We start from the raw sequence: 24908 nt of genomic DNA, 5'->3' as shown, positions 1-24908 counted from the left end.
ATATTGCCTGATTGAAGACAGGAACTGCAGAGCTTAGGATTTAGCTACTGAGAGCATGCCAACCATTTATTGTGGGATTCAGTGGGAAAGATTCGAATAAACTAGCCGCAAAATTCCTTATGAAAGAAAAGAAAACAACATGAGTTTTACTTTCAAGAAATACTGCATCCTGGGTGGAGGAGTTGCAGTGAGATTCCATATTGCTAATAATAGTATTTAATCTTGTCAATATTTTCCCAAGCACAGGAAATGTAGAAAAGCATGTAAGTTTTCATGCAAACAGCTGTCAGTTTTTGTTGTGAAATTCCATATTCATAGCCACATTTTTATCAGTGCTGAACAGTTTTAAGAAAAGGCTAACCAGTCATTCATTTCATTGGGAGATTGCTTTGTGTTCGCACCAGTGTTTTTTCACACCACAGAAGTCACCACACTTCGGGCTAACTCATTGCACACAAATTGCTTTCAGAGTTTCCTGAGAATCGTGATTGGGAAGTTCCAGGAAAATTTCATCAGGAGCCTGACTGAACGCAGGCATAGGTCTGAAGAATCAGCAAGGCATTATTATCAGCCTATCTCCACAAGCATCTTGGTGACGCTCAGTTCTGTTATCGGAGATGTTTCGTGCCTGCTTTCTCATTCACCTTTGTGGGGCAAGGTAGGGGATGTTGCTGAGGAAAGCATGTTGTGCCAGAACATCAATAACTTGAAACGTTAGCTCTGTCTCTCTGCACAGTTACTGCCTGATCTGTTGAGTATTTCCAGTGCTTTTTGTTTTTATTTCCAGCATCTGCGCCCCATTGATTTTGACCATTCTATTTAATGAATCTGGCTGTTACTTGTGTATAATTAGTGGCATTTCCACTCCCACCTTACATTTCTCAAAGAATTAACATGAGAAATGCAACATCAACTCCATACTCACTTTAATCTATTGAAAAACTCTGTCATTGTAAAAATAAAATTCAAATTTACCTTCAGATGTCTCTGAGTCCCACTGAATGCTGTCTTTTTAGATCAGTAGAAATGCTTTAAAATATTATTAAAATGCAACCAAGCTCTAATAACAGTCATCTCCTTCAATGATTCTTTACGTTCTCTTCCATTTACTAACTGAAAGTTTCATTGTGTTTCATATTTCTCCAGCTCTGACATTCCATGATCCCCTGGGGTGGTGTCACATCATTTTCCTATTACAAGATTATAAGTAAATTATATAATCAGACTTCTAATTCATTATTGAAATACAGTCTCTGTTAAGCCTAGGCCCCAAGTCTTTTTGACTAATTCTTAAACAAGATTGAAGCTCTAAGATAAGACTTCTACTTACTTAGGAACTGACTCTACTCATTTCAGTGGAGAAAGAAACAATGTTCAACTGTTAATAATCTAAATGAAAGGGGGAAGGTCCTTGTGTCCACAGCTACTGGGAAAATAATGGCACTATCCATTGTACAACAGAAGATGTGCTTGATGAACAACTTGAAAATCACAGTGCATTTATGATTTTCTGCAAATATTGACATCTCAGGAGCAATGACTGAATGTAAAGAGCAGTCATAAGATAACTCAATATACAGTCGCAGTCTCAGCTTGGATTTGAAGGATAATCACTTGGGTGTGTTATCAATGGGTAGCTAGTACCAGTGTAATTGCACTGCCAAATGAGCCAGGAATGGAAGACATAACAACAAACCATAGATAGGAATTTCATGTGCAGGTCGGGTGGGAAATGAGTGTCCTGCTGGATTTGGATGAAGAGGACTACCTCTTTCAAGGAACTTCAATCCACAAATCTTTACCTAGGAAAAGAAACTTGTACTTAAAACCTCCCATGGTCTCATCCTTTCCTATTGTGTAGTCTATTCCTGCCTCAGAACTTTCTGTGACCTCTGCTCTTCCCCAATTTTGGACTCCTGCATTTTCGCTGTTCTGGTTGTTCATGGGTGAGCTTTTGCTGCCTTCTCCTCAAACTTTGGAATTCTCTCCTCAAGCACCATTTGTGTCCAGGTTAAACTTAACACCAGTCCTCCACCCCACCTACCCTCTCTCTCTGTAATGAGAGTACAGCCCAATGGTCCACTGGAACTATGGGGTCTTTACTACAGTGGCAAGGAAAGTGGAATCTTTATCCAGAGACATCTTTCAGCAACTACAGCAGAATTTAAGACTGTCACTGCAGTTTGATGCATCCATCAGACATAACTGACACAAGCTCAGCTGATTGGTTGTGTTTGTTCAATCTTTGAGGACTATTTAATTAAAGATACCCTTTTAGTTACCTTAAAGAGTGAATAAGGGGTGAGGATACCTACAACAAATGCAAAACTGAAAAAGACATTCCAATCAAGATGCTGGTTTCTGCCACACCATGCTTAATGCAAACACAAGCTTTCTGACAAAGCTTCAGTGATCTGCCTGTCTTCTCGGGAGGGGGGGTGGGGATCAATAAACAGGTCAAAAAACGTTTTGGTTTCAGATAATTCTTTGAGGTAGGAATATGCCTTAGCCAGTTGTCCAAAATAAAGTGATATATCCCTACCTAATTTTCCATTATCTTGACTTTAACATAAACTATCTAACAGGTGGGCAATGTATTATCATCCAAGACAAATTCTTGCCCCTTTGTTCAAATTTCTGATCTGAATCATCTCGTGGGCAGGCTTGAGTGATAATCTAGTGACAGATTAATTATGATTTATTTTTCTGATGTTTTACTGCAATGGCTAATCCATTGGGATTTGGCAAAAAATAATAGTGGCTGGTGAGGAACAGTGGCTATGGAAGTGGCTGGTGAGGAAGGCTGCGATCTCTGAAGCTTTTCGAATCAGGTCATATAACTGACATCCACTTTTACATCTGTTCTGTTTGCTTTGTTTTAAATGTATAGAAATCTTGCATGCAGTCCCAAGAGGCAGCCCAGAATAAAACTGAGGGAGACAGTGAGGGGAAAAGAAATGAAATCATCAGAAGGTAAAATTGAAAGGAAACATTTGCATACTTCCTTCGCAGTATTAGTTTAGATTTTGATTTTGGCGTGACAATTTCCATTCGCATCTATCTGCCAAGAGCTTTCAGCCTTGATTTGGTACAGATCTCCATGGAAAAGAAAAGCATCACACGACATCTATTAATCCACAGAAGTTGTGTCTCACAGCAGACCTAAAAACATATGGGAGTTCTCTGAAGCGAAGCAATTCGAAGTTCATTTGTTATTTTTAAGAGCTCATTTTTTATGATTTCAGAGAATCCATGTTATAAATGTGTTACTGTTTTGAAGTGGTTTCTGTCAGATATTTTTCTTGCACTCTCTGGGCAAGGCGCAAATGTAACATCCCTCAGTGGGAAAGAATGAAGTTCCTGTGTTCCTGATTTTGTTGTTTGTTTTTATTTCTCTTGTCTTCTCCACCTCCCCTCCTATTCTCCTGTTGGCTGCCTTGTGAAATGCCTTTCAGGCACTAAATCAAACACTGTCAACACAAAGTCAGTCACTGGGGGCAAAACCATTCAGATTATCCCTACTTTGCAGTTGGGCAACTAACTTGTCTTTGACATGTCTGTGTCCTGAGAGGTGCAAAGCTGCTGGTGCGTCCACACTACCTGAACAACCTGTGTCCCAATGATTGAGCAGCCATATTCCTAAACCACTCCCCCTGTAATTTTTACATGACAGCATTTCTATAAGGAGTAATTTGCAAACATTTGTATCGATCTAAGTGTTAGCTTTTTTGCTAATCCCCAAGCACTTCAGGGTGTGCTAAATGAATGAAGGTTGATTTTTGACAAATCACTTTCTTGAAATGATTGCCATCTTTCTTTTTATTATAGAGAAATAAACCTGAATATAAACACTGATCTGGTGTTCATTTCTTGTTAATATTTTGACATAGTGGAGTGGAATGTCTTGGAAAGCAATTGAAATGCCTGTTCGTGAAGGGAAAGAGGTTCAGAAATGACCTCTCTCAGTAGAAGTATTTTACACCAGAAATGTGTAATATCTTAGCCTCAGACTCATATTGAGAGATAATAAAATAAAAACACAAGCAGTTGGATTCAAAATATTTGTACTGGTTTCCTGACAGCTCTGAATAAATCCATTGTGTGGTGCAGCACTAAAGAATGTAGATCAGATTGGGCCCATATTTGATCTGTGGTGTCATGTAGCGATGATCTGGATGTTGTATTGGGTTGGTGAGGGAATTACTGTACTGGGTTAGGGACCTCACATTTCAACCCTGGGGCTAATCCAGCATCTACCTCACATACATGGTGTGAACGGAGAAATCCAGTGCAAAGTGGTAATGGCTACACATCACACCAAGCAGGGACGGACAGTGGAACAAGCAGAAGCAGTTCAGAAATTAAAGAAAGAGGTGGAAAAGAATAAGTGTACAAAGCAACAGGAGAAATGATTTAAAACAAATAAGCATATTGCATTAGAATTAGTTTTGTTGAGGGCCAGGTGAGGTTCTCTTGATATTGCAAATGATTAAGCTCCAGGTGTGGGGGAGGGGGAAGGAATCAACTGGCTCCCTTCCTGTTGGTTGCAACAAGATTAATTTGGAAAGCATTCCTTCCCTTTCTTGCAGACTCAAATGAACTTGTATTTTAAAAGGAGGCAATTAACCACAGCTTTAAAAGAGTGAGTTTATTAATTACTAAGCATAAGAAGAATTAGTAACACAGTACTCAGGTTGGAAATAAGAAGTGAGTCTAAAAAGATAAAGTTTAAAAAGTAAACACAAATCAGTCCCTGAGGTCACCAGCAGTGTGGATGTTGGGAATTGAACCAGGGATTTCAAGATGCTTAGTTTTGTAGGTTGATTGAGATTCGGTTGTTCTGATTTCTTTTGACTGTGACTGAGTTCCAGACTTCAGATTGGGAGAAAAACTCCTTTATTTATCTTGTTTCCTCTTGTCTAACTGACTGGCTTAGAGAGGAGAGTCCCTTTATCTGCATTCAGATATGACTAGAGGATAGTTCTTAGTCTTTGTCCTTCACAGCATGCTCATGTTTGAACTCAGGCATGTTTGATTCCACCAGCAAATTCTACTACAGTTAAAACTTGCTCTCTAACACCTGCCCCAAAGTATTTCCTAAAGAGGAAAGCACAAAATATGTCTGGAATATAGTTAGGGATGTAATTCGTAGTGAGGCAGCTTGCTTTTGAGCAGATCAATTATCAATAAATTAAGTTATGAGGAAAATCTGGACTGTCTTTGACTTTTCACCCTGAAAATGATCCTACAGAGACATAAACGAGTGTTAACAATCCAAAATATTATTTTAAATTAAACCATGCAAGTAGAACTGGGACATAGGTTCAGACTAGTAAAATATGATTTTAAGGCTTGTGTTTTGAAACTCTGTGTTTTGTGTACAGATGAAACTCCGTGAAGTACTAGTACAGGTATACAATTCTTTATCCAAAATCCCGAAATCTGAAAAGCTCCAAAATCTGAAATTTTTTGTGTGGAGTGTCATTTTGGCATGTGAACAGATGACCCAACTCCATACCCAGTTGAACCGCATCACTCAGATGTGATGTGGTGCCGTGGCCCAACACTGGCAGGCATCAATTGTGTCTCAGCGCTTGTATTATTCACACATGTGTCTGCTGTTTGGTCATTTTTTAAAATTTCACTGTGAAAATGTCATTTATTCTGAAATCCGAAAAATGCCGAATTCTGATAAACAACTGGCCCAAAGGATTTTGGATAAAGGATTGTTTACCTGTAGAAGGCAGAAGCCATTGAATTTCTTAACAAACAATTTAATTCTGTGTGAGGGCAGTTAGGATCTCTTTGGATGGAATGTTTTGAGTGAATACTGTGTCAACATACTTTATGCTGCTACAGTTGTATCCATGGATTGTGCTATAGACTTAAGGCTGCATTGCTGTCTCTCCATAGATTCTGCTTTGTGTTCTCTGGGCAGTGAATAAATGTACTGAACTCTTGGTGCCGCTCTATCCAGCTCTGAGTCTGTTACATCTATCTTATCTGGTGCTAAGATGGACTCTCCTTCGCTCTCAGGTCGTCTTGTAAACTCTTGATTTTTACATGCATCATTTTGAATACAGCAGTAGTGCTTCTATCTTGCCTTCTTTGAATTGGGGTAATATGTAATTGTTATTGCATTCTTAACATGTTAATTTCCCACTATACTACATTGATGGATGAAAGTGGTTCCCCTTCTGCAATGATCTCGTGAAATGTGGTTCAAAGTTGGGTCATAGTTTAGGCACTCAAACAAGATTTAGTTCCCCTTGTAATGGCATAAATTCTGTCCTAACTGTGTTTCTCTTATGAGTTTCTATGCTCACATTTATAGAACAAGGAACAGTACAGCACAGGAACAGGCCCTTAAGCCCTGTAAGACTGCGCCAGCACGAGATCTCTTCTAAACTGAATTCCTTTTGCCACTATGAGGTCTGTATCCCTCTATTCCCTACCTATTCATGTATCTATCAAGATGCCTCTTAAGTGTTGCTACTGTATCCACCCCCACCATCACCTCTGGCAGCACATTCTAGGCGCTGACCACCTTCTGTGTAAAAACCTACCTCATATCTCCTTTAAATTTATCCCCTTTTACTGTAAGCCTCTGTCCCCTAGTAATTGATCTTTCTGCCCTAGAAGAACAACTCCAATTGTCTATCCTTGCCTCTTTTAAATTTGTAAATTTCTATCTGGTCACCCCTCACCCTTTGGCATTCAAGTAAAAACAAATTAAGTTTGTCATTTCCCTCCTGACAGGTAATACCCTCCGAACCAGGCAATATCCTGGTTTATGGCGACCAGAACTGGATGCAATATTCCCAAAATGGCGAGCTAAAGTTCTACACAGCTGCACATGACTTGCCAATTTTATACTTTATGCTCTGACTGATGAAGGAAGCATGCCATAAGGCTTCTTGACCACTCTATTTACTTGTGTTGCCACTTTCAAGGAACTGTGGATCTGGATGCCTAGATACCTCTGTATGTTGATACTACTAAGGGTTCTGCAATTTACTGTATACTTCTCACCTGCATTAGATCTCCCAAAATGCATCACTCACATTTGTCCAGATTAAACTCCATCTGCACTTTTCCACCCAAGTCTCCAACCTGTCTATATCCTGCTGTATCCTCTGGAAATCATCTTCAATATCCACAGCTCCCTAATCTTTGTGTCATCCTCAAACTCACAATCAGAACACCCACATTCTCTTCCAAATCATTTATGTATATTATAAGCAATACACACCACTGGCAAAAGTTCTCCAGTCAAAAAAGCTCTTCCACTACTATTCTCTGTCTTCTACAACAAAGCCAGTCCTGTATCTATTTTACTAGCTCACCATGTGATCCCATGTGACTTCTCCTTCTGTATCAGCATGCTATGAAGGACTTTGTCAAAGGCCTTGCTAAAATTCTTATCGACAAAATCTATTGCCCAGCCCTCATCAATCATTTTTGTCACTTCCTCAAAAAACTCAATCAAGTTTGCGAGACATGATCTTCCCTGCACAAAACCATGCTGCCTATCGCTAATTAATTCTTATTATTCCAAATGTGAATTAATCCCATATCTAAGAATCTGCTTCCTACTGCTGATCTAAGGTTCACTGGCCTGTAATTTCCCACATTATTAGTGGTGCCCTTCTTAAACAGAGGAATAATGTAGGCTATTCTGCAGTCGCCTGGGACCTCTCTTGTAACTAAAGAGGATATAAGTATTTTGTATAAGTGCCCAGCAATTTTCTCACTTGCCTCCCTCAGCTTTCTGGGATAGATCCCATCAGATCCTCGGGACTTAGCTACCTTAATGCTTTTCAAAACACCCAACACGTCCTCCTTTTTTTTGTTGAAATGCCCCAAAATGTCAACATATCCCTCCCGAGACTCACCATCCATCATGTCCTTCTCCTTTGTAGATACCAGTGTGAAGTATTCATTAAGAACCTACCCACTTCCTTCAGTTCCAAGCATAAATTCCCTCCTTTGTCCTTGAGTGGATCTACCCTTTCCCTGGCTACTCACTTTATATTTATATAAAATGCCATGTGTTTTCCTTAATTCTGTTTTCCAAGGACATTTCGTGGCCCATTTTCGATGTCCTAATTCCTTGTTTTAGTTATATTTTTGTATTCTTCAAGGGCTTTGGCTGTCTTCAGTTTCCTAAACCTTACATATGCCTCCTTTATCTTTTTGACTAAGCTCTCACTTTCTCTTGTCATTCAAGGTTCCTGAATCTTGCTATTCTTATCTTTCATTTTCACAGGAATATGTTGGTCCTGAACAATGATCAACTGGTTTTTAAAAGATTCCCACTTGCCAGATGTTGATTTACCCTCAAACAGCTGCCCCCAGTTGACATTCCCCAGTTCCTGCCTAATAATGTGGTAGTTACTCTTCCTCCAATTCAGTATTTTCACTTGAGGACTACTCTTATTCTTATCCAAAGCAACTTGAAACTTACTGAATTGGAAAACTTACAGAACTGAATGATCTTTCAAAGTGCCCATGTAAACTTTTCTGGTTGTAATTACATCTTTCTGCCACTATTGGCACTGTATTATGGGACTGGAGGGCTAAAATTGGTAGATTGTTCCAAATATGGACATGGAAATTTCCAACAAAAAAACCTGACAGGAGGTGTACATAGATATAAGATATTCATGCATTAGAACATTGCACAAAAAACAAATTACTTTTTCCAGATTGGAGTAAGCAAATGAATTTGAAACTATTGTTACAAGCATACCAAAGAAATGCTAAACCTATTGTTGTTCACTGAAGAGAAATTCTGAGGTAGCATTGTGATCACAGCATGGTAGCTTTGGAAATTTATCTATGCAACATGTTCTTCAATGTAGTGTCAAAGGTATTTTGTAAACTCGAGAGTTGTGGATACTGGAATTCTGAAGCAAAACCTGAGTGTGCTGGAGAAATACGGTAGGTCTGGCAGCATCTGTAGAGAGATCAACAGAGTTAACGTTTTTGAGTCCGATGACCCTTCATGAGATATTTTGTACTTGGATTTACTATCCGGGCTAACTTCTAATTATTTTTCTGCTTACCTTGGAAGATGAGACAAAACGAGACAAGCCTTTCTGCATTATTAAAATATTCTTTTGCTAAAGCGTGCCTTGTAACAGTTTAATATGAGGCTCAAGGAGGATCAGAGATGATCTTATCTTCTCCAATTTAGGGGATTCAAACGGATGTGTGAGTGATCATGGAGGTGTTGTAGGGGTAAAGATAAGTTATTTATAACATTTTAGCTAATCTATGAGTCAGATGCTAAAGAGAGCTTGTCATGGCTAATTATTTATTATTTAAAATATTGCAGCCTTTTCTCCTTTTTTCTTTACTTTTTATGCTATTTCTTCAACATTTCTATGAATGTAATACTACCCATTCTTTGTTCCAGATCAGAGTTAAGATATTTTCAGGCAGTGTAGGGTGATCTCAATATCTGTATCTGATTGAATCCCATGAAAGGACAGATATGGTCAAGACAAATGCCCACATCTATACTTTATGTGCTCATTTGCCTTGGGATTTAGTGTATATCAATTCCAGTACTATAGTAGGTTGGTGCAAAAGATAGGTCCAAATACGCAGCCTTTTCTTTAATACAATTGACTTAAGGCTGTCCAGAGCATATTGTTAACAGGATTACAGAACCCCAGCCTTTGTAATAAAACATTCACATCCTTCTAAAGAATCAAAGTATAGATTTGCCAGTGAAGTAAATATGTCTGGGTAAAAATAGAAAGTTATTTAAAGGGTTGCTTTTTATTGACTTTTCATAATTTTCAATTACAATTCCTCGAAGGACCAAATAGCACTTAACCATGAGTGACCTTGGTAAGGGGAGGGGATGGAAAAAGAGGATATGATGTTACATGCCTTAAAATTATTTGCACAGGAGCAGAAGTTGTGTACTTACTCTACTGTAACACATGTAATGCTGCATTCCTCCTGAATAAATTTATTGTGGCATCTTGCGGCCCAGGCTGTGGCTGCTCAGATCTCCAATTTAATGATTATTTAGAGAGCTGGTACCATTATTAAGCTGATTTGTTTATTGTACTGTTTTTCAGCGTTACAGTGTCAAGAAGAAAGAAAGACGTATATGTATATAGTACCTTTTGGTGGCCCCATAGTGCAAGTGTAGTCATTTGGGCAGCACAGCGACTCAGTTGTTAGCCCTACTGTAAGGCGCTCGACAAAGTTCCACATAGGAGACTGATTTGCAAGGTTACATCACATGGAGTACAAGGAGATCTAGCCATTTGGATACAGAACTGGCTCGAAGGTTGGAGACAGAGGATTGTGATGGAGGGTTGCTTTGCAGACGAGAGGCCTGTGACTAGTGGTGTGCCACAAGGATCAGTTCTGGGTCTACTGGTTTTTGTCATTTACATAAATGATTTGGATGTGAATAAATGAGGTTAGTAAGACCATAAGACATAGGAGCGGAAGTAAGGCCATTCAGCCCATCGAGTCCACTCCGCCATTCAATCATGGCTGATGGGCATTTCAACTCCACTTACCCGCATTCTCCCCGTAGCCCTTAATTCCTTGTGACGTCAAGAATTTATCAATTTCTGCCTTGAAGACATTTAGCATCCCAGCCTCCACTGCACTCTGCGGCAATGAATTCCACAGGCCCACCACTCTCTGGCTGAAGAAATGTCTCCGCATTTCTGTTCTGAATTACCCCCTCTTCTAAGGCTATGTCCACAGGTCCTAGTCTCCTCGCCTAACGGAAACAATTTCCTAGCGTCCACCCTCTCCAAGCCATGTATTATCTTGTAAGTTTCTATTAGATCTCCCCTTAATCTTCTAAACTCCAATGAATACAATCCCAGGATCCTCAGCTGTTCCTCATATGTTAAACCTATCATTCCAGGGATCATCCGTGTGAATCTCCGCTGGACACGCTCCAGTGCCAGTATGTCCTTCCTGAGGTGTGGGGACCAAATCTGGACACAGTACTCCAAATGGGGTCTAACCAGAGCTTTATAAAGTCTCAGTAGCAAAACGGTGCTTTTATATTCCAACCCTCTTGAGATAATTGACAACATTGCATTCGCTTTCTTAATTACGGACTCAACCTGCATGTTTACCTTTAGAGAATCCTCAACTAGCACTCCCAGATCCCTCTGTACTTTGGCTTTACGAATTTTCTCACCGTTTAGAAAGTAGTCCATGCTTGTATTCTTTTTTCAAAAGAGCAAGACCTCGCATTTGCTCACATTGAATTCCATCAGCCTTTTCCTGGACCACTCTTCCAAACTGTCTAGATCCTTCTGCAGCCTCCCCACTTCCTCAGTACTACCTGCCTGTCCACCTAACTTTGTATCATTGGCAAACTTCGCTAGAATGCCCCCAGTCCTTTCATCCAGATCATTAATATATAATGTGAACAGCTCTGGCCCCAACACTGAACCCTGCGGGACACCGTTGGCACTGGCTGCCATTCCGAAAAAGAACCTTTTATCCCAACTCTCTGCCTTCTGTCAGACAGCCAATCCTTAATCCATACCAGTAGCTCACCTCGAATACCATGGGCCCTCACCTTGCTCAGTAGCCTCCCGTGTGACACCTTATCAAAGGCCTTTTGGAAGTCTAGGAATACCACATCCACTGGGTTTCCCCAGTCTAACCTACTTGTCACCTCTTCAAAGAACTCCAACAGGTTTGTCAGGCATGACCTCCCCTTACTAAATCCATGATGTCTTGTTCTAATCCGACTCTGCTCTTCCAAGAATTTAGAAACCTCATCCTTAATGATGGATTCTAGAATTTTGCCAACAACCGAGGTTAGGCTAATTGGCCTATAATTTTCCATCTTTTGTTTTGATCCTTTCTTGAACAAGGGGGTTACAACAGCGATCTTCCAATCATCTGGGACTTTCCCTGACTTCAGTGACTTTTGAAAGATCTTAACCAATGCCTCCGCTATTTCCTCAGCCACCTCCCTCAGAACTCTAGGATGTAGCCCATCGGGGCCAGGAGATTTATCAATTTTAAGACATTTTAGCTTTTCTAGCACTTTTTCTTTTGTAATGGCAACCATACTCAACTCAGCCCCCTGACTCCCTTTAATTGTTGGGATATTACTCATGTCTTCCACTGTGAAGACTGATGCAAAGTACTTATTAAGTTCTCCTGCTATTTCCTTATCTCCCATCACTAGGCTTCCAGCATCAGTTTGAAGTGGCCCAATGTCTACTTTTGCCTGTCGTTTGTTTCTTATGTATTGAAAGAAACTTTTACTATTATTTCTAATATTACTGGCTAGCCTACCTTCATATTTGATCCTCTCCTTCCTTATTTCTCTCTTGTTATCCTCTGTTTGTTTTTGTAGCCTTCCCAATCTTCTGATTTCCCAGTGCTCTTGGCCACTTTATAGGATCTCTCTTTTTCTTTGATAGATTTCCTGACTTCCTTTGTCAGCCATGGCTGTCTAATCCCTTCCCGGATAATCTTTCTCTTCTTGGGGATGAACCTCTGTATAGTGTCCTCAATTTTACCCATAAACTCCTGCCATTTTTGCTCTACTGTCTTCCCGGCTAGGCTCTGCTTCCAGTCTATTTTTGTCAGTTCCTCTCTCATTCCCTCATAATTACCTTTATTTAACTGTAACACCATTACATCCGATTTTGCCTTCTCTCTTTCAAACTGCAGACTGAACTCTACCATATTATGATCGCTGCTTCCTAAGTGTTCCCTTACTTTAAGATGTTTTATAAAGTCTGGTTCATTACATAGCACTAGGTCCAGAATAGCCTGCTCCCTTGTGGGCTCCATGACAAGCTGTTCCAGAAAACCATCCTGTAAGCATTCCATGAATTCCCTTTCTTTGGATCCACTGACAACATTATTTACCCAGTCCACCTGCATATTGAAGTCTCCCATGATCACCATGACCTTGCCTTTCTGACATGCCTTCTCTATTTCCCGGTACATGTTGCGCCGCTGGTCCTGGCCACTGTTAGGAGGTCTGTACATAACTCCCACTGTGGTTTTTTTGCCTTTGTGGTTCCTCAATTCCACCCACACAGACTCCACATCATCCGACGCTATGTCATTCAGTGCCATAGATTTAATTTTGTTCTTAACTAACAAGGCAACCCCGCCCCCTCTGCCCACTTCCCTGTCTTTTTGATAAGTTGATAACCCTTGGATGTTTAGCTGCCAGTCCTGACCCCCCTGTAACCACGTCTCTGTGATGCCTACCACATCATAATCATTCACGATGATCTGTGCCATTAGTTCATCTGCTTTGTTACGAATGCTACGAGCATTCAGGTAAAGTGCCTTAATGCTAACTTTCTTATCATTAGAGATATTGGAAGTCATAAGATGTCCTAAGTTATCCTTCCTTTTTGCTGCATTCCCAGTCTGCCTCAAGTTTAAATCCGCCTGCATATATGCTATCCTGCCACTTATCTTTCCATTTAACTCCATATTCCCTGTCGCTTTCACTTTCCCTTCCCCCCAACTCAGAAGTTTAAAGTCCTACTGACCACCCTATTTATCCTCTTTGCTAGAACATTGGTACCTGATCGGTTCAGGTGGAGACCGTCCCAACGGTACAGATGCCCCCGGTTCCAAAACTGATGCCAATGCCCCATGAAGTGGAATCCCTCTTTCCCACACCAATCCCTTAGTAAGTTTGCAGATGACACCAAAATTAGTGGTGTAATGGACAGCGAAGAAGGTTACCTCGGAGTATAATGGGATCTTGATCAGATGAGCCAATGGACCAAGGAATGATAGATGGAGTTTAATTTAGGTAAATGTGAGGTGCTGGATTTTGGAAAGGCAAATCAGAGCAGGACTTATACCATTACTGCTAAGGTCCCAGGGAGTGTTTCTGAACAAAGAGACCTTGGAGTGCAGGTTCATAGTTCCTTGAAAGTGGAGTCGCAGGTAGATAGGATAGTGAAGATGATGTTTTGGTCTGCTTGCTTTTCTTGTTCAGTGCATTGAGTATAGGTATTGGCAGATCATGTTGCAGCTGAAAAGGATATTTGTTAGGCCATTTTTGGAATGCTGCATTCAGTTCTGGTCTCCCCGTTATAGGAAAGATGTTTAGAAACTTGAAAGGGTTCAGAAAAGATTTACAAGGATGTTTCCAGAGTTGGAGGATTTGTGCTATAGGGTGAGGCTAAATAGGCTCGGGCTGTTTCCTGGGAGTGTCGGAGGCTGAGGGGTGACCTTATAGAAGTTTATAAAATCATGAGCGCCATAGAGAGGGTGAATAATCAAGGTATTTTCTCCAGGGTAAGGGCATCCAAAACTGGACGGCATAGGTCTAGGGTGAGAGGATAGCAATTTAAAAGGAACCTAAGAGACAACGTTTTCACGCAGAGGATGGTGAATGAAATGAGCTACCAGAAGAAGTGGTGGAAGCTGGTACAATTGCAACATTTAAAAGGCATCTGGATAGATACATGAATAGGAAGGGTTTAGAGAGATATGATTTTGTAATGTAGAAAATTGATATCTAATTTGCACACCACAAACTCCCACAAACAGAAAAATGTCATTGACTAGATAATCAGTTTTTTTAGGGATGTTGAATGAAGAATAAATGGCAACTCCCAGGTTCTTCTTCAAAATAGTGCCATGAGATGTTTTACAACCACCTCAGAGGGCAGGCAGAGTCTTTGTTTAACATCTCCTCTGAAACACTGCACCTGTATGATATAACACCTCTGATAGTGCAGCAGTTTCTCAGTCTGACATTGGAATGTTGACCATGATTTTTGTCTTCTATGGAGTGTTAGTTGGATAGCTTAATGAATCTGGAGTGGAGCAGGGATCATTTATTTGTTTCATTATCTCCCTGAAAAGCTGAGGAATCAAAAGTCAAGCTATGATTCCCAGGGGTTCCATCATAAAGCAATCTCACACATTGTCAGCTCTGACTTCATGGCAGCATTCTCACCCTTGTATTAGAAGGTAGTGAGTTTGAACCCTGTACCAGAAACCTGAGCATAATCTAGACTTTGCAGTACTGAGGGAGTTCTGCACAGTCAAAGGTACCATCTTTCATATGAAATGTTAAATCAAGGCCTTTCTGCTCTCTCAGTTGAGCATAAACAATCTCATGTAGCCATCTAATTAGAGTGAGGGAAATCTGCCCGACAAATCCTAATCCATTAACCAATGTCATAAAATTGGCATATTGCTGTTTGTAGAAACTTGATGTGCACCAATTGATAACTGCATTTTCTGTAATAGTCACCATATCTCAAAAATACTTAATTCACTGAGATTATGAAAGGGGCTATATAAATGCAATACTTTATTTTTCTTTCCAATGGTGGAATCTGAGGGCTCCCTGGTCAAGCATAATTAGGGTCCACTGAACCATCTTTTCCTCTAGTGGAACAAAGTGAGTGTAACATTGGTGAAAACCCATTTGTAAAGCCCATTCAAAGCTTTTAAATCACTTCAAATGGTTAACTTCTTATAAAAATAGCCAATTGTTTATTCCTATCCCACAGCAAAGGAAGTTCATCCTGTAATGGACTCTTTAAACTTTAAGTCAAGATTAGAGTGGTGCTGGAAACACACAGCAGGTCAGGCAGCATCCGAGGAGCAGGAAAATCATTTCGGGCAGGAGCCCTTCATTCCTGAAACGTCGATTTTCCTGCTTCTCGCATGCTGCCTGACCTGCTGTGCTTTTCCAGCACCACTCTAATCTTGAGTCTAATCTCCAGCATCTGTAGTCCTCACTTTCCCCTCTTTAAGCTTTAACTCAAACTGTAAGTTCTGAACCCAAAAAAAATAATTGAAACTCAGGCAAGCATTCATAATAATTAGCCCTACAGGAGCTCCCATTCTTGAGGATGTGGTTTCCAGAACAATTCAGCGCTCAGCCAATATTCCAGAATTCATCCTCACCCCTCACACTCATGCCCTCTTTAAAAATACCTGGATAAGTACTGTCAATGTGGAACTGATCTGTAAGGTTGTTCATATTTACTCTGAACCTGGCAGGCAAGGAAAAATTGGTGCCCCGTTCTGTGTTTTTGCATGGGATGGTGTCAACATGGAATTTGCTCCTCCCCAGGACCAACAGTAGAGACCACAACACCAGACTACGTCAACCTGATTGGAGGTGGTCGTCTGAGTTAAAGCAGTCTCAGCCATCTGGAAAATTACAACACAGGTCAATGTCCTTCTCCATGCCATCAGGGGAGGTTCCACCATTATCATTCCACGAGAAAAACATCCCATCATAGGTTAAAAAGACTCAAGATAGGTGCTGGGCCACCTAATATACCACACCTCCCACCATATGAGGCGAGGAGTCTCATCTTAGCGCCTCAAGCAGGACCTGAACTGATAGCGAAGACTTCCTTTGACTTGCTGCCCAGGACCCCTTTATTTAGGCTATCCCTCTAGACTTGTCTGAAGAGTCATGATATCTAGTAAAAGCTTCCTGGCTTTGCAGCTGTGCTAATCAGAAGGCAGATCAGTAGTATTTTGAGCTGAAAATGTGTTGCTGGAAAAGCGCAGCAGGTCAGGCAGCATTCAAGGAGCAGGAGAATCGACGTTTCAGGCATGAGCCCTTCTTCAGGAATGGGAGAAGAAGGGCTCATGCCCGAAACGTCGATTCTCCTGCTCCTTGGATGCTGCCTGACCTGCTGCGCTTTTCCAGCAACACATTTTCAGCTCTGATCTCCAGCATCTGCAGTCCTCACTTTCTCCTAGCAGTACTATGAGCCAAGTATCTCTGGCTGTGTGGCTAAAGTGCAAAAAGGCAAGGCAACACAAGGCAGGGATGTTCTGGGATCACCTCAGAGTGGCTGTGAACTATGACAGCAAGTGAGAAATGGGAAGTAGCCAGGTCCAGTCCGTAAGCTGGGTCCATACACCTGAGTGCATAGTGCCCTGGTTGAAGCATGACCATTCCAGTTGCTGATACAGCCTGAAATATAGCATTGAAGTGCAGAAGCAGCCTGTATGTCCATCATAGATGTACCGTGAGGGTCGTCAGAGAGATTGGCATGTGTTGGATGCCAATATTGAACATGATGTGGAGGTGCCAGCATTGGATTGGGGGTGAACAAGGTCAGAAATCTCACAACACCAGGTTATGGTCCAGCAGGTTTATTTGCAATCAGAAACTTTTGGAGGGCTGCTCCTTCTAGCTCTAAAACAATTTCTGCAAAAGCTTCTTCAGAGCTCTAATGGTACAGTGAATATAAAAATGTTTGGATTTTTTTGTCCCAAATTCATTTTGTTTTTAGCAGCCTCCATATTATAGAGTTGCAAAGTCCCAAGCAACTTCTGTTCATGTTAAGATTTACCACACCGACAAGATAAAAGTGTTACAGGTTTGATTGATACCGTGTGTACTCAACAGCATCGAAGCAGTCTGACAACGAAAAAGCAATGTTGCAACTCAGCTGTTTCTCTTATTTTGTAACCTTTTGACTGCCAGCAACTTCAGAATAAATCCACATTACCCGTCTCAGGCAAACCACAAGGGTGGAATTTATAAATCTGCTCCAAAACACACACTGGCATCATGAGGCCACTCTGTGCATTAGTCGAGCCTTTTGTTTCTCTGACAGCTTGGCAGAAGCAAAGCTTTACACGATCTCTACATTGTCATGTCAGACCTCAAAATTTCCCATTTCCTTGGCTGAAGTGTTTGACTGTTGGCCTGAAGCCAAGATCTGCATGTTTGTTGTAAAGCAAAAGCTCTCTGCCAAAGATGTAAATCCCATCCCTTCCTTCTCCCGTAAGCAACAAGTGGACGGTGGCTCAATTTAAAGTGGTTCACTCAAAACATTTAACTCCTTACAGACAAATGTTATTACTTGAGTGCAAAGACTCCAAGACTGTTAGTGCTACTTCATCACTTCTGTGTACTAAGAATGTGTGGAAAAGATGTGATCTATATTAAATTTAAAATACTCTTCCGGAGGCAGGTATTGAAATCCAAGGGAAGAACCTGCACTCTTTCAGCACTTTTTAAAGAATGCAGGGAATCATAAAGTGCATTACCGCTGAGAAAGTCCTAGTTAATACAGTCACTGTTGTAATGTCGACAAATATTGCAATCCATCCCATTTGCACACAGCATGTTCCCACAATGCAAATAACATAGAATCCCTACAGCGTGGAAGCAGGCCATTCTGCCCAGCGAATTCACATCAACCCTCTGAACAGCCAGATCCACCCCTGAAGCTATCTCTGTAACCCTACATTGCCTATGGCTAATCCACCTAACCTGCACATCTTTGATCTGTGAGAGGAAACGCACGCAGACATGGCAAGAATGTGCTAACTCCACACAGATGGTCACCTGAGGCTGGAATCGACCCTGGGTCCCTGACACTAGGGAAGTAGCAGTGCTAACCACTGAGCCACCGCAACTGACCAAATAACCTGTCTTTATTGATATTAGTTGAGAGGTGAATATTAGGGAGAACTCTTGTATTCTTGCTTAAAATAGTGCACTTAAAATAGTGCAATGGAATCTTATAAGTTCATTTGACAAAATCATATTGGAAGTTTGCTTTATTATCTTTGTTAAAGATGGCACTTCTGACAGTGCAGCATTTCCTTGGTACTACAGTGGTAAAACCAGCAGGTGTTGTTGGTATGAACTTTTAACGTGAACTCTGGGACATAGATAGCACACAGCATGTGGTGAGATAGGATTTGGGTTTGTGCCTACTGTAGTATTCAGTTCTTCCATATGTCAAGCTGTGTTTTATTGACGCTGACTGCGCTCGATTAGTTTAGCCTGCATGTGGATTCAGAGAAAAGTGAACAACTATAGAAGTTGTTGAAAGCAAAGAACTATGAGCACTATTTGTTTTTAAAAGCACTTCTAAGTAAAGCTTCTGCACACATAGTACCCATGTGTTATCCCATTGTAGCTCCGAGATATTAAATACACAGTGCCTTCAAGACTGTGTTCTGCACTAAAGTTGAATCGCTGCAGAGTGCAGTAGTGCAAAATGTTTTTACGTTATTTTTATATTATTTTAATCTCTGCTGGTTTTAAGGTGCCATTGGTAGAAATGGGACAGGAGGGAAGGTAAAGAATAATCTGAGTGAGAGGGAACAAAATAACAGCTGTAAATAAAGGGAATTTCACAGCTTGCTTGGTATTTTATAGAAGTGAAATCCCTCCCCTTGAACAGACAAAAGTGAAACTGAATTCAAATAGACCTCTCCTGGTCAAATAGCTCTGTGCCACAAGAAATAATGTTATTGTTACCGACTGAGCCATTATGATTAAATAAACCAAAATACCATCCTTTATCACCTGACTGCAAAATCTTTTCTTCATATAGTTCATAATGGATGGTATTTTCCCTCACAAATACCAGAGGATTAGACCTGATCCAAAAGTATTTATTGAAATTGTTTGGCATTTTTAATTTCTAATCATTTAATAGGAATACTCACTTATCAGACCTCACTCAAATGGAGTTGAGAGCAATTCACATTTGAAATCTACAGCTCTGAGTGCAAGTGGCAAATACATTTGCAGGATCTTTTAACAAAATCCAATTGGAAAGCTTTATCACACGGAATTTGTTACGATATGCAAATGCACTAAGTTATTAATTACTGCAAATATAACCTTGATCTGCCCCAGAAATTGTGATGTAAATCAGCACAGTATTTAAATCCTTCGTGTAGATTGAAATAATGTATGCAGAAAATGAGGGAATTACGAAGGTCTTGAATTGTTTGAATAGTCATTGCATGGTGTAATGAACCTAGCTCCCTAAAGAAGGTCTCATCATTACTATTTGGAAAGAAATTGAAATCTTTTCAGAAGCCTCAACAAACATTTTTATTTGTGTTATTTTCTTGATTTTTTTTTTAATATCCTGCTAATTCTGGTGATACCATGCAAAAGTAATCTCTTTTAAGTTATTGCCAAAAGACCTAATCTATAAAGTGTACTGCTTTCACTGAAAATAGGTTTGAGATTTTATTGTATTGCAGCACAGAAGGACATTCGGTTCTTCAACCTGTGCCAGCTCTTTGAAAAAAAATGATTAAATTAGTCCTACTCCACTGATTTGACCTTGTTGCCCTGCAGTTTTTATTTTCCCCTGAAGTATTCATCCATTTCCCTTTTTGGAAGTTACTGCTGAACCTGCTTCCACCATTGTTTTAGAAATGTGCTCTAATTCGCAATGATATTTGCTGTTGGAAGAAAATAAAACTTATGTTGTCTTGCATTCATTTTGTCGATCACTTTAAGTGTGTATCCTCTGGTTACCCACTCTCCTGCTGCTTAAAACAGCTTCTTCTTATTTACTGTATCAAAACTTAATGATATTGAACACCTGAAATAGAAAGCTTACTGAAGCACCCCTTTGGGTTAATGACTGTATCTGTACTGCTGAGAATTTAGCTCCCTTCACCTGTCAGTTCACTCACTGCTCCCAGGGAGTTTATCCATGTTGGGATTGCTCCAGTGAACAAGGATATTCAATTAGAATAAAAATTAGAAAAGATAATTAAAGTTAATCTTAATTCAGACTAACAGTTTTATTTTGTAAAGGAGCCCTACTTAGAAAATCAGGCTAGGTTCTCTTTAGGATTACAGTGTAATGTCAAGGCAGGATATATGCATCTTTATAAATTTGTAATACCTCATTCTAGGGACCAACATAGAATGCCTGGGAAGTGTTCCTTTTTGTAGTTTAGGTTCCTATTTTGCTCTAATTACGGTTACCACTGGCCTAAGGTGAAAAGAAAGGAAACGTACTCACCTTAGCTGTTTTCGTGTTCAACATGTGCAATTTCCTTTGTTCAACCTGTGCAATTTCCTTTGTTCAACCATTTCCATTATTTTTACCAGATTATTTTCTGTTTCTCTGCTCCCCCTCCCCCACTCCCCATTTTAATTCCCTTTATTCTTATCCTTGAGTTAGAATCTCAAATGTGTCTCCTGTGGCAAAAATACATACTTCACAGTTGTGCCAAATTTACACATTTGGCCTCCGATCCTGCAGAGATGAAACTGATAATTGTTTGTGTGCCAACAGCAGTTGACAGCACCACCTCAAATTGGAATCACAATTAGAGTAAAATATAAGCCGCATTTCTCTCATAGCCCTGCTGGTGCACATGCCATCTGAAGTCACAGTCCTCTGTTGCATGTGACACTACCTCGATATTTTCAGTAAACAAGGATTACTTTTCAGATAATCATTTAACCAAGGCCCCTGCCTGCACTCTCAAAGATCCCATGGATACTATTCATAGAGTCATAGAGTTATTTAGCATGCAAACCGATCCTTCGGTTCAACTTGTCTATGCCGACCAGATGTCCTATATTAATCCAGTCCTAATTGCCAGTATTTGGTCCATATCCCTCTTAACCCTTCCTATTGATATATACATATCAGTTGCCTTTTAAATGTTGTGTTTGTACCAGCCTCCACCATTTCCTCTGTCAGCTCATTCCATACAGCCTCTGCACAAAAACGTTGCCCCATAAGTCCTTTGTAAATCTTTCCCCATCTCTGCCTTAAACCTATGTCCTCTAGCTTTGGACTCGACTATTCACCCTATTATGGCCCTCATGATTTTGTAAATTTCAATAAGGTCACCCCTCTGCCTCCGATACTCCAGGGAAAATAGCCTCAGCCTATTCAGCCCCACCCTATAGCTCAAACTCTCCAACCCTCATAACATCCTTGTAAGTCTTCTCCTAAATCTTTTTAAGTTGCAGGGAGACCAGAATTGAATGCAGTATTTCAAAAATAGCCTAACTAATATCCTGATCATAGTAACATGCCCTCGCAACTCCTATATTCATTGCAGGTACCAATAAAAGCAAGTGTACCAAATAGCTTCCTTACTATTACTGTTTGAAGAAGAGCAGGGAAATGTCCAAGGTGCCCTCAACATCTTTAATCCCTCAGCCAACATCTGAAACCAACAGTGGTCATTTAGTCCATTGCTGCGAATGGGAGCTTTCTACATGCAAACTGATTGTTGTGCTTTCCAAATTATAGTATTGGCTACTCTTCAGATGTGCTTAATTGGCTATTAAGCACTTTGGAAATGACCTGAGGTAGTGAACAATGTCATGTAAGCATAAGTCTTCCTTTCTCTGTGCAGTAACTCTTTTGACGTGAAATAGGAAAGTCCAGGACATTCACTGAGAAACATACACTTGACACTGTTCTCATGATGTTCGCTACTCCTTTCTTATTGTATGGTCGATGTTACAGGTGGGATATTGAGATAGGCACCTATCAAGCAAACCACTTTACTGCATAGTGTTACAATGTCAGTAGAAGCTGCTAATGAGCCACTCATCTGGGTTTAGTGCTGCCCTGAGTATTCCCACCCCAGTAAAAATGATTTAATGGACATTATTAAAAGGGCCAGGAGAAAGCCAATTTTTGCTAGTTAAGCTCTTGTTAAAATTACAAATGAGAAACTAGCTCAGGATTCAGCTGCTACAGAGCAGAATCAAAAATTAGGAAGCACTTTATTTTAAAAACCCAGAGATGTTAGTAATGAGTTTAAGAATGAAACAAAACAGACTTTTGACATTAACACGCATGATCAAATTGAAAAGTATGCAGGGATTGTGAGCGTCAACTTTACTTGCAAGTATATTGTGGGTGGCACGTTGGCACAGTTGTTAGCACTGCTGCCTCACAGCACCAGAGACCCGGGTTCAATTCCCGCCTCAGGCGACTGACTGTGTGGAGTTTGCACGTTCTCCCTGTGTCTGCGTGGGTTTCCTCCGGGTGCTCCGGTTTCCTCCCACAGTCCAAAGATGTGCAGGTCAGGTGAATTGGCCATGCTAAATTGCCCGCAGTGTTAGGTAAGGGGTAAATGCAGGGATATGGGTGGGTTGCGCTTCGGCAGGTCGGTGTGGACTTGTTGGGCCGAAGGGCCTATTTCCACACTGTAAGTAATCTATATTGCAATCGAATTTCTAAAGAATTCTCCCTGAAACACCAGAGTACTGTCACCAATGCCAAGGACAAGTTCGCAACCAATTGTTCACAATAACAAAAACGTGTCCATCCAGCTGCATCACACTTTGAGTTGCAACATCTTAATGATAAGTTGGAGTGATGGGCAAAAAGGAAAGAAAAATACTCAAATCTTGCACTCTGGATGCCACCCACTTCTGCCACATGTGCCCAAACTGTACGTAGAGAATCAGGCTGTTCATAAAGGGTCAATTCAGAAAGTGTGACCCTGAGTAAACATCATCCCCAAATTGGGGGATAGCCAATGGATAATCTTTGAGCAAGAGGAGAATAAGATCACCCAGAAAGGCTGAGGGAATGGAAAACGTGGGACTTTCACAATAATGAACGTCTTCAGTAATGGTGTTACTGATAAGGAAAATAATGTAAAATTTGTCTTTGCATTTCAGTTTGTTCTTGACACAGTTTACTCCATCAAAAACACCCAGGAATCATCATACCAGTATTGATACTGTTTTAAAATTTATGATGGGAGTTGGAATCAAATTTCTGGCATAAAGTTGCATGAACTCATCTATCGCTGCATGTTTTTTCTACGTTCATGCAACTATTAATAAACGAAGCAGAACACACCTTCATGAAAAAACAATTTACCACAACCAATAGGCCATTCTAATGCTTTGCCAGGGGCAGAGACCATTGTACCTTTTCAGGGAGTCATAATTAATTACTTTAAATAGGACAACAGAAACAGGAGAAATAGTTTTGGATTTCTCCAGCAAGAAGTCAGCTTAGGCATTCAATAGTTGAAATATACCGTGCTGAGTTTGAATTTCTATAGTTTAAGTGTCTGAAAGAAGGAGTAAACTATATTAAATTAGAAAAGTTATGTTGAAAATATAACTTCAGGAAGACTCTTCAAGAACATTCAGCATTAAGTGGGAAACGACTGTGGCTTGACTATCATTTGAAGATATTGAATGCTCATTTGCATAATGAAAAATGACGTAGCAACCTGGATCCCAATCTTTGAGGACTGAGCAGCAAGGTAGAACAAAACTGCTCATGGAGAGATTGGGAGCGAAAGAGCATAGATTTGGAGTACAAAGTTAAAAATCACACAACACCAGGTTATAGTCCAACAGGTTTAATTGGAAGCACATTAGCTTTCGGAGTGACACTCCTTCATCAGGTGAAGCTAGTGTGCTTCCAATTAAACCTGTTGGACTATAACCTGGTGTTGGGTGATTTTTAACTTTGTACACCCCAGTCCAACACCGGCATCTCCAAATCATGACTAAATTTGGAGTGATTTTCAAAGTAAGTGAATATGATGTGAGAAAAAATGACTTAACGCACAGAGAGTGCTTCAGGTCTGGAATGTACGACCTCGATGTCTGGTGGACACAGATTCAATTGAGGTAAAAACAATGACTGCAGATGCTGGAAACCAGATTCTGGATCAGTGGTGCTGGAAGAGCACAGCAATTCAGGCAGCATCCGAGGACAGGCAAAATCGACGTTTCGGGCAAAAGCCCTTCATCAGGAAAGGGCTTTTGCCCGAAACGTCGATTTTGCCTGTCCTCGGATGCTGCCTGAATTACAGATTCAATTGAGACATTCAAGAAGCCATGAAATGAATATTTAAATAGCAACAATGTGCTAAGGTATGGGATAAAGGCAGAAAAATGACAGTAGGTCAAGGTGCTCATTTGGAGAGCTGGTGTTGACAGAGTGGATCAAATGGCCCCCTTCTATGCCATAACAGATCCTGTAAACAGCTAAGAAATGATTGTAATTGTGTGCTAGGTATCTTTGCTCTTCAGATTCTTGTTAAAAGTTGATACATTTGGCAGTAGTTTTATATAAAAAAACAAAATGATACACTAACTGGAAGCTTAGTAGCATGAATAATTGTACTTGTCAATTGTTTGAAATTTG

At 40.4% G+C, this 24908-nt stretch overlaps 1 protein-coding gene across 4 annotated transcripts in view; it reads left to right on the top strand.

The window, feature by feature from the left end:
• wwox (WW domain containing oxidoreductase) overlaps window positions 1-24908 on the top strand; it is a 948132-nt gene that overhangs the window by 756214 nt on the left and 167010 nt on the right. Inside the window, exon 9 of one of the 4 annotated variants that reach the window (XM_087995711.1) lies at window positions 2891-2973. The exons of 2 other annotated variants lie outside the window; for them this stretch is intronic. In XM_087995711.1, the coding sequence (XP_087851837.1) occupies window positions 2891-2973 (83 nt within the window). Of the gene's footprint in view, window positions 1-469; window positions 659-2890; window positions 2974-24908 lie in introns of all 4 variants that reach the window. One more of the 4 variants, XM_043706562.2, reaches the window with a different exon arrangement.

The sequence above is a fragment of the Chiloscyllium plagiosum genome, unplaced genomic scaffold (genome assembly GCF_037043375.1).
Source record: "Chiloscyllium plagiosum isolate Xiang-an unplaced genomic scaffold, Cpla_swu_hap1 HiC_scaffold_17, whole genome shotgun sequence".
NCBI classification, from domain to species: Eukaryota; Metazoa; Chordata; class Chondrichthyes; order Orectolobiformes; family Hemiscylliidae; genus Chiloscyllium; species Chiloscyllium plagiosum.
This window is presented reverse-complemented; position numbering and strand designations above follow the sequence as displayed.